The 19,570-nt window shown below is 40.2% G+C and overlaps 1 protein-coding gene across 2 annotated transcripts in view; it reads right to left on the bottom strand.

Moving 5' to 3' along the window:
* Positions 1–19,570, bottom strand: part of TRIM2 (tripartite motif containing 2) — a 262,945-nt gene that overhangs the window by 12,920 nt on the left and 230,455 nt on the right. For both annotated transcript variants that reach the window (XM_053703751.1, XM_053703750.1), the window contains exons 10-11: positions 17,343–17,413; positions 12,278–12,418 (exon numbers count right to left, since the gene is read on the bottom strand). In XM_053703751.1, the coding sequence (XP_053559726.1) occupies positions 12,278–12,418; positions 17,343–17,413 (212 nt within the window). The remainder of the gene's footprint in view (positions 1–12,277; positions 12,419–17,342; positions 17,414–19,570) is intronic.

Genomic DNA, 19,570 nt, shown 5'->3' with positions numbered 1-19,570 from the left:
TAAAAACAGGGCGGGCCGTGGACTCATTGTATCCAAAAAAAAATCATTTATCAGGTAAGCATAAATTTAATTTTCTTTTTTAAGATACGATGAGTCCACGGATTTCATCCTTACTTGTGGGATACAATACCAAAGCTATAGTACACGGATGAAAAGGGAGGGACAAGACAGGTAACCTAAATGGAAGGCACCACTGCTTGAAGAACTTTCCTCCCAAAAGCAGCCTCAGCAGAGGCAAAAGTATCAAATTTGGAAAATTTGGAAAAAGTGTGAAGAGACGACCAAGTTGCAGCTTTGAAAATCTGTTCAACAGAAGCATCATTTTTAAATGCCCATGAGGAAGCTACAGCCCTAGTGGAATGAGCTGTTATTCGTTCAGGAGGCTGCTGTCCAGCAGTCTCATATGCCAAACGGATGATACTCCTCAGCCAAAAAGAAAGAGGTAGCCCTAGCTTTCTGACCCCTACGTTTCCCTGAAAAAATGATAAACAAAGAAGACTATTGTCGAAATTCCTTAGTTGCATGTAAGTAAAACTTTAAAGCACGGACTACGTCTAAATTATGTAACAGACGTTCCTTCTTAGAAGAAGGATTAGGACACAAAGAAGGAACAACAATCTCTTGATTAATATTCTTGTTTGAAACAACTTTAGGAAACAAACCAGGATTAGTACGTAACACCACCTTATCCGATGAAAAAGAAGATAAGGGGAATCAAACTGTAATGCTGAAAGCTCAGATACTCTTCGAGCCGAAGAAATAGCAACAAGAAATAAGACTTTCCAACATAATAACTTAATATCAATGGAATGCATAGGTACAAACGGAACCCCTTGAAGAACTAAGAACTAAATTTAAACTCCAAGGAGGAGTAATCGGTCTATATACAGGCCTGATTCTAGTCAGAGCCTGACAAAAAGATTGTATATCTGGAACACCTGCCAGACGCTTGTGTAACAAAATAGATAAAGCAGAAATCTGTCCTTTTAAGGAACTTGCTGACAGCCCCTTCTCCAATCCTTCTTGGAGAAAGGACAAAATCCTAGGAATCCTAACCCGACTCCATGAGTAGCCCTTGGATTCACACCAATAAAGATATTTACGCCATATCTTATGGTAAATTTTCCTAGTAACAGGCTTACATGCCTCAATTAAGGTATCTATGACTGAATCAGAAAACCCTCGCGTAGATAAAATTAAGCGTTCACTCTCCAAGCAGTCAGCTGCAGCGAAACTAGATTCTGATGATGGAAGGGGCCCTGAATGAGAAGGTCTTTCCTCAATGGGAGCTTCCACGGTGGTTGAGATGACATGTCCTCCAGATCCGCATACTAAATCCTGCAAGGCCACGCAGAAGCAATGAGAATTACCAACGCCCTCTCCTGTTTGACTCAAGCAATAACCCTGGGAAGAAGAGCAAACAGAGAAAATATATAAGCTAGGCTGAAAGACCAAGGTACTGCCAGGGCATCTATCAGCTCCGCCTGGGGATCCCTGCACCTGGACCCGTATCTTGGAAGCTTGGCATTCTGACGAGATGCCATGAGATCCAACTCCGGTCTGCCCCATCTGAGAATGAGGCTGAAAAATATCTCTGGATGGAGTTCCCATTCCCCCGGATGAAATGTCTGCCTGCTCAGAAAGTCTGCCTCCCCGTTTTCCACCCCTGGGATGTAGATCGCTGACAGATGGCAGGAGAGAGACTCTGCCCACTGAATTATCTTGGATACCTCTGTCATCACTAAGGAACTCCTTGTTCCTCCCTGATGATTGATATAAGCTACCATCGTTATGTTGTCCGGCTGAAATCTGATGAATTGGGCCAACACCAACTGAGGTCAAACCTGAATATTGCTCTCAACTCCAGGATATTGATGGGAAGAACAGACTCCGCCGGAGTCCATACACCCTTAGCCCTTAGAGAGTTCCAAACTGCTCCCCAACCTAACAGACTGGCATGCGTTGTCACTATCACCCATGGGGGTCTGCGAAAGCATGTCCCCTGAGACAGATGATCCAGTGACAACCACCATAGAAGAGAATCCCTTGTCTCTTGATCTAGAAATATTAGAGGAGACAGATCTGTATAATCTCCATTCCACTGCCTGAGCATGCTCAATTGCAGAGGTCTGAGATGAAACCGTGCAAACGGTAAAATGTCCATTGCCGCGCCACCATTAATCCGATTACCTCCATGCACTGAGCCACTGACGGACGAGGATTGGACTGAATGGCTCGACATGTATTCAGAATCTTTAACTTTCTGACCTCCGTCAGAAAAATCTTCATTGAAATAGAGTCTATTACAGTTCCCAGAAATGGCACCCTTGTCTGAGGAATTAAACTCTTTTCCAGGTTCACATTCCACCCGTGGGTTCTTAGGAGGGAAAGCACAATGTCGGTATGGGACCTTGCCAGTTGAAATGTTGACACCTGGATTAGAATATCGTCCAAATAAGGCACCACCGCAATGCCCCGCAGCCTTAGAACCGCCAGTAAAGACCCCAGAACCTTTATGAAAATTCTGGGTGCTGTGGCTAGACCGAACGTAAGAGCCACGAACTGAAAGTGTTTGTCCAGAAATGCAAATCTCAGGAACTTGTAATGATCTCTGTGGATGGGAACATGAAGGTATGCATCCTTTAGATCCACTATCACCATAAATTGACCCTCCTGTACCAATCGAAGTATGGTACGAATTGTTTCCATCTTGAAAGATGGAACTCTGAGAAACTTATTTAGACTCTTGAGATCTAAGATAGGTCTGAAAGTTCCCTCTTTTTTGGGAACTACAAACAGATTTGAGTAAAACCCTTGTCCCTGCTCCTGAATTGGAACGGGATAGATTACTCCCATAGAGGAGAGGTCTCTTACACAGCATAAGAACGCCTCTCTCTTTGTCTGGTCTACAAACAACCGAGAAAGAAGAAACCTTCCTCTGGGAGAATAATTTCTGAACTCCAGTTTGTATCCCTGAGACACTATATCTATTGCCCAAGGATCCTGAACATCTCGCATCCAAGCCTGGATGAAGAAAGACAGTCTGCCCCCAACTAGATCCGGCCCCGGATCGGGGGCCAACCCTTCACACTGACTTGGGAGCAGCAGCAGGCTTCTTGGATTGTTTTTTTTTTTTTAAATATTTATTTACAATCAGTACCAGGTATAAACAATACAATTAATATCTGTTATTCACCACGCAGGGTGAACAATTTATCGGATCAATTCAAAAGTGGCATACAAGAAAGAGCCATGAACAAAATCATTTAGAGAACAGAAAAACACTTTCCACCTTGTAAACTACATAAATCTTCAATACATTGGTATACCATCTAACATATTTATCTATGCACCTTGGTACAGGGAATTTTATAACAGACAACACCAAACATAACGGGAACAAACACGGAAGAAAAAAAAAAAAAAAAAAAAGGAGGAAAAAAGTCAAGGAGAGGAGAAAAGAAAAGGATTGCTTACCCTTATTCCAAGACTGGTTGGGTCTCCAGGTGGACTTGTTTTGCGAATAGGTCCCTTTCCGTTTAGTGGAAGAGGAAGAGGGGATTCCCTTGAAATTTTGAAAGGAACGAAAATTACTCTGTCGACCTCTCTGTTTAGATCTTTTATCCTGAGGGAGGAGATGACCCTTGCCTCCTGTGATGTCAGAAATAATTTCCTTCAAGTCAGGTCCGAACAAGGTCTTCCCCTTGTAAGGAATAGCTAAAAGCTTAGACTTTGACGACACATCCGCAGACCAAGATTTCAACCATAAGGCTCTGCGTGCTAAGATTGAGAACCCCAAACTCTTAGCCGCCAGTTTAGTAATCTGCAGAGAAGCGTCTGTAATAAAGGAATTAGCTAACTTAAGAGCTTTAATCCTATCCTGAATATCTTCCAAATAAGTCTCAGTTTTAAGAAATTCTTCCAGAGCATCAAACCAATAAGCAGCCGCACTTGTAACCGTAACAATGCAAGCCGACGGCTGCAATAGCAACCCCTGATGAACGTAGATTTTCTTAAGTAGACCCTCTAATTTCTTATCCATAGGGTCTTTGAAAGCACAACTATCCTCAATAGGAATAGTAGTTTGTTTAGCCAAGGTGGAAATAGCTTCTTCCACCCTAGGTACCTTCTGCCAAGAGTCCCTAATAGCATCCGCTATAGGGTACATCTTCTTGAAAACAGGAGAAGGAGAAAAAGGAATACCTGGTCTCTCCCATTCCTTAGCAACAATTTCTGAAGTTCTCTTAGGAACTGGAAAAACGTCAGAATAAGAATGGACTTCTAGATATCTGTCCAGCTTATTCAATTTTTCTGGAGGAACCACAATTGAATATCAGTCGTCCAGAGTCACCAAAACCTCCCTTAATAACAATCGGAGGTGTTCAAGTTTAAACCTGAAAGGAACCCCTTCTGAATCAGTTACTGGCAGGACACTTCCTGAATCAGAAAGTTCCCCTTCAGATAAGAACCTCCATACCCTCCAATTCGGATCTCTGTGAGGGTATAGCTGAGATCGCCAACAAAGCATCAGAAGTAGTATTAACCAAATGGGCTTCCTTCCTTTTGCATTTGCCTTGAAATACGGGAAAGGCAGACAACGCCTCAGAGAGTGTGGATGACATAACAGATGCAATGTCCTTTAAAGTAATTGCAGTAGAGGCTGCAGAGGTACTTGGCTCTGCTTGAACCGGCATTAAGGGCTGTGACGCTTGGGGAGAAAGGTGCAGCATACTCTGCATCTCATCGGTAGAAACCTGAGAAACATCCGCTTTAGATAAATTTTTATTAAAGAAAATTTGTTCTCTACATTGAAGAGCCCTATCAATGCATGCGGAACAAAAACAGGGGGTTCCACATTAGCATTTAAACACATGGAACACGTAATGTTTTGAAGATCTTCCATGATAAAATAAGACAAGCAAAGATTTGGTCGTGGCTTCTTAAATTAATTTAACCAAAAAGTTTTTTTGTTTTTTTTTTTAATATATTTTATTTATTTATTTATTTATTTTTTAGAAAAAAAAAAAAAGGAATAAAGCAAGCCAAAAAATAAAAATGCTGTCTGTCACTCCTCTTAAATAAATGCTAAGTACAAAGTAATGAGTACTGTGTCTTTAATATTAAACTTTAACAAATAAATTGTGTTGAGCAAGACAAAACAAACGTTTAACTTTATAATTAAACCGTGTATAAACAAAAACAGCCACCTCCGCCTCAACAGCTCTGCTGAGGCGCCTACCCTGCCCCCACGGTACACTGACACTGTACCTGATCCGAGGACCGACTGCATAGACCCAAATCATCCGCTGACAATCTAACTGTGTGAAGGTAGCAGCATGCTCAGCAGAACCATGAAGTCCCAAAGATGGAATTACGTAAAGAACTAATGCGCGGCTTACAAGCGTGCCAAACTAAGCCCCACCCCTCATGGGCGTAAAGAGACAAACCAGACCGGCCATCAAAGTAAAAACAATGCCGGTTTTCTAAAACAGTTGCGCATGCAACCGCTTAGCTCCACAACTGTTAAACTCAAAACACAGTGCTTTAAACTTTGTGTACACTCTGCATCACAATGTTCTATACCGGAACCTATAGATCCAAAATAAATGTCCCCAGCATCCTGCCCATAACTTAAGATAGCTCCCTATCTTAAAAGTACCATGCCATGCCTTAAGTGACCAAGTAGGGAAAAAAACTTATATACACAAAGTTAAATAACCCCATACATCAGATAGCAAAATCTCCAGCTCATTCTGAGTTAATCCATCTCCCAGAAAATAAAGGCTGCACATACCTTTAAGCTGAATAACAGCATGATCTCTCACAGGGCCAAGAATCCTTCATACTTCTGCCATCCTGTGAAAACATATAGGGCCTTAGTTAGCATGTCTGAGACCATTTGTCAGAAGGGCAGCAATCAGTATAGGATGCACAGTGAAAGGATTAGATTCACCAGTTCCCATTGCTTTAAAGCCACCTGTAGCTCTACGGCTACACCCAAGTAAAATAGCACTACACTGGTACCATTTTAAAAATAATAAACTCTTGATTGAAGAATCTAAACTAACACCTCACTTTACCTCTTCCTATCACTAACACAGGCAAAGAGAATGACTGGAGTGGGAGGGAAGGGAGGAGCTATTTATACAGCTCTGCTGTGGTGCTCTTTGCCTCCTCCTGCTCGCCAGGAGGCAATATCCCACAAGTAAGGATGAAATCTGTGGACTCATCGTATCTTAAAAAAGAAAAGCTACCACCCTACTCGCGCACAAACCCGATCGAATATTCTCAAGTGCGCTAACCCGACATGAAAATATGAATATTTCACATTCCAATGTTCTTCACATACAAGAATATGTTCCATTTATTATATCTATATTATTATCAGTTTTTTGTAGAACGCCAACAGGTTCCGCAGTGCTATGGGTCTAATGTGCAAGGTGATAGTTATGGGAGGCAAAGGGATAGAGGGCCCTGCCAAGAGTTTCACTGTTGTAAATCATCTCACACTGACGAAGCCCATAGAAGGCCTAAATGTTCATCTGGGGTTGCAGCTTCCCTTGTTCACAGGAGAATTGCCTTTTATTTCAGGGCTGGACTGATCTTGTTAGGCGGGATCAGACTTCAGGAAAGTCTTCCTCTGTGAAAAGCACAATTGGACAAAAAGAAGAAGCTACTTCCAGGTGGTAACTGGGCTATAGAACAAGCTATTGAGCTGTTGTTCGTTCCTGGCAGACTGCTTCTCTTTCTGTTTGAATTTGAATAATGACCCTGGGGATAGTCTCCCTAAGGGTGATGGGGGAAGCCAGATGTGGACTGCCTGCTCAATGTGCTTAGAAGGATATGGCTGCACCGTACTGACGAGGCCCATAGAAGGCCAAAAGGATCGTCTGGAGTTGCCGTTTGCCTTGTTCAGAGAAGAATTGCCTAGTATTTCTGGGCTGGATTGACCTTGTTAGGCGGGGTCAGACAGATATACCTCAGGAAAGTCTTCCTCTGTGAAAACTGGGCCATAGAACAAGCTATTGAGCTGTTCATTCCTGTCAGACTGCTTCGCTTATTGTTTGCATTTGCACTTATATATATGGCTGTAAATACATTTAAAACACATATGTACACATATATAGACACATATAGAGAAAAGACAAAATCCTAGGAATCCTGACTCTACTCCATGAGAAACCCTTGGATTCACCCCAGTACAGATATTTACGCCATATTTTATGGTAAATCATTCTAGTCACAGGCTTACGAGCCTGGATCAAGGTCTCATTGACCGACTCCGAAAACCCGAGCTTAGATAAAATTAAGCTTTCAATCTCCAAGCAGTCAGCTTCAGAGAAACGAGATTTGGATGAAGGAAGGGATCCGGAAGTAGGTCATTCCTCAGAGGAAGCCTCCAAGGTGGAAGAGATGACATTTCCACAAGGTCTGCATACCGGATCCTGCAAGGCCATGCCGGTGCTATGAGAATCACAGACGCCCTCTCCTTGAGGGCTTGATCCGAGCAATGACTCGAGGAAGGAGAGCGAACCAAGGAAACAGGTATGCTAGACTGAAATTCCACAGCACAGCTAGCGCATCTATCAGGGCTGCCTGTGGATCCCTTGACTTTGAACCGTACCTCATTTGAGGATCAAACTGGAAAACACCTCCTGCTCACAAAATCCACTTCCCAATTGTCCACTCCTGGAATGTGGATTGCAGATAGACAGCAGTTGTGGATCTCTGCCCACTGAATAATCTTGGCCACCTCTGTCATGGCCAAGGAACTCCAAGTTCCTCCCTGGTGGTTGATGTAAGCCACCAAAGTTATGTTGTCCGACTGGAACCTGATAAACTGGGCTGAAGCTAACTGAGGCCAGGCCAGTAGAGCATTGAAGATCGCCCTAAGCACTAGGATGTTTATGGGGAGAGCTGACTCCTCCCGAGCCCATAGACCCTGAGCCTTCAACAAGAGTTGGAAATCTTTATTTTTCTGACAAGGAGTCTATTATGGTCCCCAAAAACAAGACCCTTGTAGCTGGAATCCAATAACTTTTCCCAGATTCACCTTCCATCCGTGGGAGCGAAGAAAAGACAACAAGATCTCCGTATCAGAGTTTGCTTGTTGAAAAGTTGGCGCTGAACCATAATGTCATCTAGGTATGGCGCCACTGCAATGCCCCAAGAGCGAAGCACTGCCAAAAGAGCCCCCAGAACCTTTGAGAAAATTCTGGGAGCTGTGGAAAGGCCGAATGGAAGGGCCAGAAATTGAAAGTGATTGTCCAAGAAGGCGAATCTCAGAAACTTGTGATGATCCCTGTGAACGGGAACATGAAGGTACGCATCCTTTAGGTCTATGGTTGTCATGAACCAAGGGGAGAATGGAGCGTAGAGGCTCCTTCTTGAAGGATGGCACTCTGAGAAACTTGTTTAGGCACTTCAGGTCTAAGATTGGCCTGAAAGTTCCCTCTTTTTTGGGAACTAAGAACAGGTTCGAGTAAAATCCCAAACCTTGTTCCTGTGGAGGAACAGGAATGATTACCCCCAGAGCGGCCAGGTCCTTGACACAATGTAAGAACGCCTCTCTTTTTATCTGGTCTACAGATAATCTGGAGAGAAGAAACCTGCCTCTGGGAGGAAAGGTCTTGAATTCTATTTTGTATCCCTGGGAGACTATGTCCACCGTCCAGGGATCCGGGACATATCTTATCCAAGCTTGAGAAAAAAAAGAGAGAGTCTGCCCCCTACTGGATCAGCACCTGGATCGGGAGCCAACCCTTTATGCTGACTTGGAGTCAGCTGCTGGCTTTTTAGATTGCTTCACCTTATTCCAGGACTGGCTAGGCTTCCAGGAAGACTTGGCTTGATCTTGCTTGAAGGAAGGAGAGGAAGGCTTGCCTCTAAAGTTATGAAAGGAACGAAAATTACTCTGACGTCCTTTCTGTTTATTTTTTTTATCCTGAGGAAGAAAAGAACACTTCCCTCCTGTAATATCTGAGATAATTTCAGCCAAACCGGGCCCAAACAAGGTCTTACCCTTGTAGGGGATAGCCAAAAGCTTGGACTTAGATGAAACATCTGCAGACCAGGGCTTGAACCAGAGGGCTCTGCGAGCTAGGACCGCAAAACCAGATATTTTGGCTCCCAGTTTAATGACTTGTAAGGAAGCATCTGTAATAAAGGAATTGGCCAACTTCAGGGCCTTAATTCTGTCCTGGATCTCCTCAAGAGGTGTATCTGTCTGAAAAGACTCAGACAACGCATCGAACCAGTAAGCTGCAGTGCTGCTCACAGTGGCAATACACACCGCAGGCTACCATTGGAGACCCTGGTGAACCTACATCTATTTTAGCAATGCCTCCAATTTCATATCCATTGGATCCTTAAAGGAACAACTATCCTCTATGGGAATAGTAGTCCTCTTGGCCAAAGTGGAGATCGCTCCTTCTACCTTAGGAACCGTCTGCCACGACTCCTTAAAGGGACAGTCTACACCAGAATTTTTAATGTTTTAAAAGAGAATCCCTTTATTACCCATTCCCCAGTTTTGCATAACCAACACAGATATAATAATATACTTTTAACCTCTGTGATTATCTTGTAGCTAAGCCTCTGCAAACTGCCCCTTTTTTCAGTTCTTTAGACAGATTTGCAGTCTAGCCAATCAGTGCCTGCTCCCAGATAACTTCACGTGCATGAGCACAGTGTTATCTATATGAAATACGTGAACTAACACCCTCTAGTGGTGAAAAACCGTTAGTGGTGGGCTTCAAGGTCTAAGAAATTAGCATATGAACCTCCTAGGTTAAGCTTTCAACTAAGAATACCAAGAGAACAAAGCAAAATTGGTGATAAAATTAAATTGGAAAATTGTTTATAATGACATGCTCTATCTGTATCATGAAAGTTTATTTTGACCTAGACCGTCCCTTTAATAGAATCCGCTATAGAAAACATCTTCTTGAAAATAGGAGATGGAGAAAAGGGTATACCAGGTCTCTCCCACTCCCATGCAATAATCTCTGTAGCACGGTCTGGTACTGGAAAAACCTCCACCGTTGAGGGAACATCAAAATACTTGTTCAGTTTACTAGATTTTTTAGGGTTGACTTTGATAGTCGTGTCAGAGTCATCCAAAGGAGCCAAAACCTCCTTAATAAGCAAAGGTGTTCTAGCTTAAATCTGAAGGAAACCACTTCAGCATCAGAAGAAGGAATTACACTATCTGAGTCTGAGATCTCACCCTCAGACGCTACCGACGTGTCTTCTTCCTCTTTTGAGAAAGGACACTCTGGGTAGCCACAACTTGATTAGAAACCTTACTAACTGATTCCTTAAGTTTCCTTTTACACCTTCCCTGCAGCATGGGGAAAGCAGACAATGCCTCAGATACTGCAGAGGATACCTGGGTAGCGATGTCCTGTAAAGAAAATCGTACTGTTTGAGAGAGGAAACGCAGGGCACTGAATGTGGAGACTCAAAGGGTTGGGACGCTTTAGGAAAAAGCTGCAGCATATCTGCTACAGGAGACACCTGAACAGCATTCTCCTGGGCTAATGGTGGCTCATGATTAAACATTCTCTCTCTATAACTTAAAGTTCGCTAAATGTATGAGGAACAAAAAGAAACTGGAGGTTCCACCTGGGCATCATAACACAACTGGCAAGCGACAATTTGTAAAGCCTCTTGATCCATCTTAACAATAATGAAAAGGAAAAATAAAATAAAACGTTTATTTCTAACAAAAATAAAAGTACCCTTAAGAAAAATGTAATATAATTTAAGCGTTATTAACCAAAAACAAAATAACCTCAGGCAACCTAAAAACCTCAGCAGCTTAACTGAGGTGCCTACCAGTCCTGCAGCCTTTAGAGTAGCTTCCCTTCACAGATGAACTGATCCAGACCTGTGAATGGCAGCGCAATGAAGACACCGGAGCAGCAAATAAATGCGTCACAACTCCGCAGCCGGTCTCAAAACAGTCACCTGAAAGCCTGCCAAAGGAGACAGAGCCGCCCTGTACAAGGACCCTCCCCTTTATGTACGGAGCTGTCCTGGCACGTAAAAGTTTACTTACTGCCTGTAACGGGGCTTGTGCAAGTAAAGCGAGACATGCCAAATAAATAATGACAAAAAAAAAGTAGAATCCGTATTTAAAACAGAACTAACTGAGCCACCAATAATAGCCTTGCTCCACACAGTGCCCGCAACACTGCCAAATTAACCCCTTACATGAAGGTCTCAATAAAAAACGTCCCATTAGGTTAAAACAGCCCTTAGCTGCTAAAAGTGCCAGATTCTCCTTGAAAATAAAAAAATAAATGGCACTTAGCTGAAGAAATGCTGTCCGGCAGCAGAACAGCTCACCTGGTTTGAGAGGGTGCAGCACCTCACATGGACCTGTGAAGAAAGAAAGAATCTGAGTAATCCTACTCATGATTTCTGATTAGGGCAGCAGAATCTTGAGAAAACGCAGTGAGGATTGTACCACACAAGTTCCCAAGTGCTCAAAAGCCACCACTGCCCTACTGAAGAGACTGATGTGGACTAAGGCTAGACCCCAGAAAAGATCAGAGTAAACCTGCTCTGCTTTAAAAATAATAAAATCTTGATTGAAAAAGACTTCTTATCAGACACCTAAAACTTCACCTCCCCCTTGCACTACAGGCAAAGAGAATGACTGGGGGATTGTGGGTAAGGAGGTGATACTTTGCCTCCTCCTACTGGCCAGATGTGATATTCCCAACAGTAATTACTGATGATCCATGGACTCACCGTGTAATAAGAAAGAAAAATATTTAAAAATAAATAAAAGTCCTAAGCTGCATACTAGCAGACTGTCTGCTAGTACCCAAGATAGTGGTGACCATGAGGGGGTAGGGAAGAGAGCCATTTGGGAGGGATCAGAGGGTGGGAGGTGTCAGGTGGGAGGGTAATTCCTACACTACAACAAATATTAACCTTACAAGATAACTGACTAACCCCTTCACTGCCGTGAATTTCAGTAGTGTGGAGTGCAGCTGCAATTAGTGGTCTTCTAAATGCCAAAAAACAATGGTAAATGTCTACTTTAAAATATTTATAGTTTTCATAGGTAAATTTTAAAAAAATCTATTTTACCAAAAATTCAACATTGAAGCATTTTACTTTGGTGTTAAAACTAACTAGATGCTTATGTTTGTGCACTGGCTGATAAGGACAATTCTAAATGTTTTACTGCTGGAACATGATATGCCCTTAAAATGTCCTCGATCTTTATAGAAAAGTGTTATTTAATTATGTTAGCACTTACCTGTATTCTGCTATTTCCCCAATCAGCTACAATTATATTTCCATTGGAATCAACTGCAACACCAGTTGGAGCATTAAACTGTCCATTTCCTTCTCCATTTGAGCCAAACTTCAATATGAACTCTCCATCTTGGTTAAATACCTGTAAAAGTATAATACATTTTATCTAAACAGGAAATTACAGAGGCACTAAAAAAGCCTCAGTGTAAATAAACTATATTGTAACTATAGATCACCTTTAATCATCCATAATCTACAATTTATTCAGACCTCTAAGAAAAATGTTCAGGGAGTAATTTTTTTCACCTATAGGATTAGATATTTTCCCAACTTCTTCTGCTTCACTTAATACATTATTTTTTTGTAAATGGTTACTTTATATTTCTCATACACAAGCAAATTAACTATAATTGCTTATATATACACCTTTGCATATATTAAAAATAGAAAAATAATGATATTAAAAGGAATATGAAACCCAATTTTTTCCCCATGATTCTGATACAGCATACTTTTTAAACAACTTTCTAATTTACTTCTGTTTTCTTGGTATCTTTTGTTAAAAAACAATGATGTAAACTTAGAAGCCAGCCCATTTCTGGAGTATTATATGGGAGCAGTTTTGCAAGAATGTTATCCATTTGCAAGAAAACAATATAGTAGCATTATTTCCTGCGATGTAGTGCTCCAGATGATCTCTTCATCATGGGAACAAAGCAAACTTGATAAAAGAAGTCAATTGGAAACTTTTTTTAAATGGTATGTCCTGTCTGAATCACAAAAGACATTTTTTGGTTTTCATATCCTTTTAAATGACCCTTATGTATGCGTCACCTCTTAGGGCTAAATTAAGAGTGGTGCGTTAACTGTTGTGCTCAAGCGACATCAGCTTTATAACAGCTGTTTGTGTGAGTCGGAAGTAGCGTGCGTATTACAGGTTGAAAGTAAAACCTATCGCTTAAGCACAATATATATATATACATTTGTATTTATATGTGTATATATGGATTTACAGACATATAGACATGGGGGCTTACAGCACTATTCCCTACTAATAAAACATAGCCTTTATTTATAAATTAAATCATCAACATAAGGTAATATCACATCTAATCACCCTGCTCACATACCACCCTCCCACTGGGTAAGGTTATATATTACTGAAAAAGAGTGAATAAGAAAATAAACAGACAAAGTTAAAAAAAGAAAACATCACACTAATCCCAAAGAGTCCTGGCTATACACAGCCTTTTTCAATGCTAAAATCAACATTGATTTTAGCATTGAAAAAGGCAGTGTATGTCTGAAACTTGTTTGCTGCACTATCTTTTCTAACTTGCCTCTCCACTATCCCACCTGATGGCGAGGTTCCAGTATATCGGCCAAGACTCTTTGGGATTAGTGTGATGTTTTCTTTTTTAACTTTGTCTGTTTATTTTCTTATTCACTCTGCTTTTTCAGTACTATATAACCTTACCCAGTGGGAGGGTGGTATGTGAGCAGGGTGATTAGATGTGATATTACATTATGTTGATGATTTAATTTATAAATAAAGGTTATGTTTTATTAGTATGGAATAGTGTTGTAAGCCCCATACTTTCTTAGCACTATATCTCATAGAAACATTTCCCCCACTTTTTTGGATTGTAGTGCCGGTCAGCTCTTATCTGCCGATTATATAGACATATAAAAACATACATATACAATACAATATATATATATATATATATATATATATATATATATATATATATATATATATATATATATATATATATATATATATCCAAGCAATTTCCAGCTCAGCCCACCAAGAGGCAACCGCCTGGGTGCAAATATAAGCAATATAAGTAAACAAAATCAGATGCACTCTCAGGTCTTCCAAAAGATTCTTTAATGGAACGTCACAACCCCTTCATCAGCATCAACATATAATCAAATATCACACAATTTATAGTGTTTCAAACAGTGTCTCACCAAACAAGTGTTACTCCAAAAAGTGCGCCAAATATCGAGTGTGGAACGCATCTTGCGTTCCACTGTGATCATGTCTACCGGAAGTGATGTTATCTCACTTCCGGTTTCACGGCATGACAATATTAAACATATAAGCAGTGTTGTGTATTATGTTTTTATACATTCATTATAACACAATCTAGTGTGTGCAAAAATTACCTTATGGTATTTTGAGAATCTGCCATAAATCACTATGTTATTAGCTCTGATCGGCAGGTTAAGTATAGTAGTGTATAAAAGTCGTCATAGCAACTGTAGCTATGGTTACGATACAAACCCAAATTCGTGTATCTACACAGTGGTGAATTGCCTAGTGCAGCAAACATGTATAGTGACAATAAGTGCTAAAAATTCTAAGTCACATTCATTCATAAGTGTGCACAATAGTCTATGTACATAGATAGATAAAAAATAAAAAGTGGCGATTCTTGCTGTACTTGTTATCAATACATTTAAAGATGTGGAATGACTGCAGGATAATAAGTATACTCTATGCAGGCTATGTATCCACTGAATCAATTTGCAAAATTATTCTATTATGTTTTCCAGTAAATATATGGATAGATAAATGATGTACTATAATTAATTGGGCACAACTTTTTATATCAGTACTCAAAAGCTGCAAACAAATTAGTACATCTATTTCTCTGTATATTTGTGGTATGGTACAGATATATGGCCCAATGGGGAAATTCACTTAATAATATAGTGAACTCACAGAGAGACCTAGATTATCATGCTGGAATAAAGGGAGGTATATTAGATCATGTCAATATTCATGATCCCACTTTTTGGATGTATATCACAATGTGTCATACAGCTAAGCCATGTTTCAAATACTAGAATGATACTTGATGGTGTATCGAAATGTATCTAAACTATATCTAGAATATAATTTCTTATTACACCAAGATGAACAGGTAAATATGTCCAACTTATAGATGACCAAGTATGGACAGATAGAAAAAGTCCATCCTGTTACTCCTTAGTATTTGTAGCTGTATTGATGTATCCCCAGCATAAGGTGCATAGATGGGTAATTCCACCTCAGGGGCCAGGCTTCCACAACCTAGGTGGGGGGGTTTCCCTCCACCCGGGTGTGTCGTAAGCGACCGGTTCACATCGCTCAAAAGAGCAATGGAACTGGGAGCTATACGTAGCCACAATGACCCTGGGTTGTACCCCAAGCATGTAGCACTATCTTATGGAATCAAATAAGATTTTTAAAATCTGGGGTAGTGTTTAATCCGCCTGGATGTATGGTTCCCAATTTGAAGATCCACTGGGCTTCACGTTTAAGCAATGTCTTGCTCCTATCCCCTCCCCGATCCAGTGGGGGTATGTGGTCAATGAGGATATAACATATTGAAGAAACGGCGTGGCCTTGCTTGGCACAATGGCGTGCAACAGGCTGTTCAGAGTCTCCCTGTTTAAGTGCAGATCGTATTGCATGCCTGTGGTTTGCCATTTGTTCACGTAACGTGCCTGTAGTTTTGCCCACATAAAAACACGAACATGGGCAGAAGAGGAGGTACACTACGTGTGTGGTAGTACACGTAATGGAGTGTTTAATCACGTATCTCCGATTAGTGTGTGGGTGATGAAAGGTTTTAGTACTGACCAGACCATTACACATTGTGCAGCCTAAGCATCTATATGATCCTTTGATATTTATTTTGGCCCCTGTGGTGTAGCTGGATTTCTGATCAGTGCGCATTAAGAGGTCCTTAAGGTTAGTGCCCCTTTTAAAGCCCACCATTGGTTGTAGCTGCCGAGTGAATGTTAATTTAGGATCCGACGTCATGATGGGCCAGTGCTGATGTAGAATACGTCCCGTGTTTTTGGTGGTTGGAGTGAATGTAGTGGACATAATCTATTGCTCGTGTCTCTCTTTGATGTGGGCTTGATCAATTCGTCTTGAGTGAGTGAGGATGCTGTGATCATGTTTTCTTGAATAATAGAGGATTTATATCCCCTATCGCGGAATCTTTCTCCCACTCCTGCCAGTTGGGAGACCCCAGTCTGCATATCTGAATTATTTCTCATAGTTCTCACAAACTGAGATTTGACTATGCCCTTTAAGAGGGCAGGGGGGTGACAGCTGTCAGCACTCAGAATAGAATTACGATCGGTTTGTTTGTGATAAAGGGTAGTGCCCAATTGGTGTACCTTTTTAAAGACCGTCAAGTCCAGGAAATTAATAGACTGTGTATCAACCGTCATTTTAAATTTAACATTGCTCGTGGCCGTGTTGTATGTTTCAAACCAAGTTTGTAGTTCCTCCATGGTCCCCCCGAGTAACACTTGTTTGGTGAGACACTGTTTGAAACACTATAAATTGTGTGATATTTGATTATATGTTGATGCTGATGAAGGGGTTGTGAACCCCGAAAACGTTCCATTAAAGAATCTTTTGGAAGACCTGAGAGTGCATCCGATTTTGTTTACTTATATATATATATATATAGTATCAAAATACCATCAGATATAAGTAGAAATATGTATTTATGAATAAATGAAACATATTCTGCTATGTCAAGAACATTGGTACAATATTGGTTAGTGTACTTGAGAAAACGCAATTATGTTTGAGCGTGAGTAGGGTGTTTTTTCCACTTTTCACACTCCATTAAAATATATGGGGAAATACAGTACAAGTTAAAAGTATTGTAACTTCGGCTTTTTGTGCATCTCGGGTTAGCGTGAGGGAAAACGTTTTACTAAATCTGCTTTACCAGACTTACTTCTAGCGGAGTTAGCATGCGAGCATGAGAGATAAACAGTACTTTACTTGTAATCTAGTCCTTATTTGGGTGAAACTCTGCTATAGAAGAATATATATGAGTACAATAGTAATGCAAATATAATGTTAATGAAATGAACACATAAATCCACATAATTTTGTTCTGTATTAATTTTAATCTTTATAAAAGTAATTACAATAATTCCCATAGTGAATTAATTTGGCCAAATCATCAGGTATAAGGTAGCAAACATCACAAAGACACTGCAGACTCTGCTCTCTTAAAATAATATATAGGCTACATTACCTTGACTGAATGGTTATGGAAGTCAGTAACAATTATTTCATTGTTGGTGTTAACAGCTGCAAAATGTGGACCTAAAATACAAGAGGGAAAGTAATATTTTTGCTTTTGTGCTTCAGAAATCAGAACAGAAGCTTTGTTTTTGTTAATTCACTTAAAGGAATGGTAAACTCAATGCCAATTGCAATGCATCAATGTAAACTATATGTAATTGTAAGTTAAAAAAGCAATTTTTTTTTTTATATAGAATTTATATTTTAATTTACCGTTTGTAATTTGTCTCTTTTACGAGTTCAAACTCCGCCCCATGTAAGATTTCTGATTGAGCTCAGTGACGTGTGCAGCTGTCCCACCTCCCATTTTCGTCACTGGCTCTGCACGTTCACGATATGGGCATTAAAGTGCACATGCGCAAAATCGGCTTTCTCAATAAACAAGGTAAACACATTTACTTCGTTCATGGATAGCGCACAAGAACGCATAGAACGTCTGTTCCTTCCCCTTATCAAAAACGAGCATTTTAAATTATATTTGTAAGTATTAAACCATATACACTATTAGTCCGTTTTCAGCATTGATAAATGAAAATGCATTATTCACTAATAATGAATCGATGTGCATGAAATGATTCAATGTTTACTTTGGCCTAGCCATACAATTAAGGATAAGCGTAGTACGCATGCGCCAAAGAAATCGTGGACGCGCATTGTGTATAAGTAAATATTTCTGATTGATGACATGCGGTGAAGGAATTGATTTTGTGCATGCGCATATGGAAGCGTGACGCTATTGCCTCCCATAATGACGTAGCGGACCAAGCCTGTAGACATGCATTTCCATTGGACGTGTCAGAGACAATGATTTATTTCTGCGAGGGGGGCCGGCGGGGGATCGCAGCGAACATAGCGGTAAATAATAGATTTTATTAAACTTTTACATAGTTTAAACGAAAATCAGATACAAAATTGATTCAATGACAAACTATTGTTTACTAGAGGATCTTATAATGGAGTTTACCATTCCTTTAAGTCCTGAAAAAAAAGAAAAAACAGAGAAAGTTGCAGGACTGATCTCGTGGCGATGCAATTTTATTTCTGTTTACTCAAAACAAAAGTAATTTTTTTGTGGATGATTAAAATATATTTTAAAATATTCAATTCAAAGTTTACAAATAATTTCTTTAAATATCATTACCCAAGAATACAACTATTTCAATGACACAAATAACACATCCAATATTAAAACAGACCTAAAGGTCCCTACTTTATATATGAATAAAGGAGAGAGAGTTATTTTTTAAATGGCTAAAAAAATAAATCTGTAAGTTTTGTAGAAAACACTTAAGCACAGCTGTTTTTTGGGGGGGTTTCCATTGCCCTTCAAATGCTTGTTATAATGCATTACCCTCACGGCCAATTTGTTTCCAGTACCGGAATAATGATCAGGAGCTCACATTTGGAGGGAAGTGGAAAATAACAGACTATGGTGCCTTCTAGAACATCATTAATAGTTCATTTTTAATTTAATTTATGTACCAACACTGAATTAATACAATATTTCTATTAAAGATAAATTATATTGCACATGGATAATTTATTATTATTATCGGTTATTTATAAAGCGCCAGCTGATTACGGAGCGCTATACAAAGAATAAAAACATTACAGGGATACAGTAATACACAAACAAGTACAGTAGGGGTAAATAACAGTTGTAGGTGCAGTAATTGAGTTATACAGAAAGAGAGGAATGCCCTGCCCTTGAGCACAATCAGTAGTAGTGCACTTTAAATACAAAGTGACCTACAGGTAGAGAGGCTCTCAATCTAAAGGAGAGGGAATGGACACAGAAGGAAAGAGAGAAGGGAAATTATTCTGATATAAGGCAGGGTGAACTGAGAATTAGTACGGACCAGGGAAACAATAAGAATATAAAGTGTGTGGTGACTGAGTAAATGAGATTTGGTAAAGTGTAAGAGAATGTGGTAGAGTAAGTACAGAGGCTGTGAATATGAAGTAGTTTATCTATCCTGGATCAATAGTGAAAGCTGCATCTAATTACGGCTAGGAGGTGTTTATATATTAAGGTAACAACCAGGGGGGTGGAGGGAAGGATGGTGGGCAAGTGCTTGTGAAACTGCTTTGCAAATCTGGGATTCTGATGTTAGTTGCTTGTGAGGCTTGTGAAACTGCTTTACAAATCTGGGATTCTGATGTTAGTTGCTTGTGAGG

Source organism: Bombina bombina, chromosome 2 (assembly GCF_027579735.1).
Source record: "Bombina bombina isolate aBomBom1 chromosome 2, aBomBom1.pri, whole genome shotgun sequence".
Classification (NCBI taxonomy): domain Eukaryota; kingdom Metazoa; phylum Chordata; class Amphibia; order Anura; family Bombinatoridae; genus Bombina; species Bombina bombina.
The sequence above is the reverse complement of the archived record's forward strand: the minus strand, read 5'-3'. Positions and strand labels throughout refer to the sequence as shown.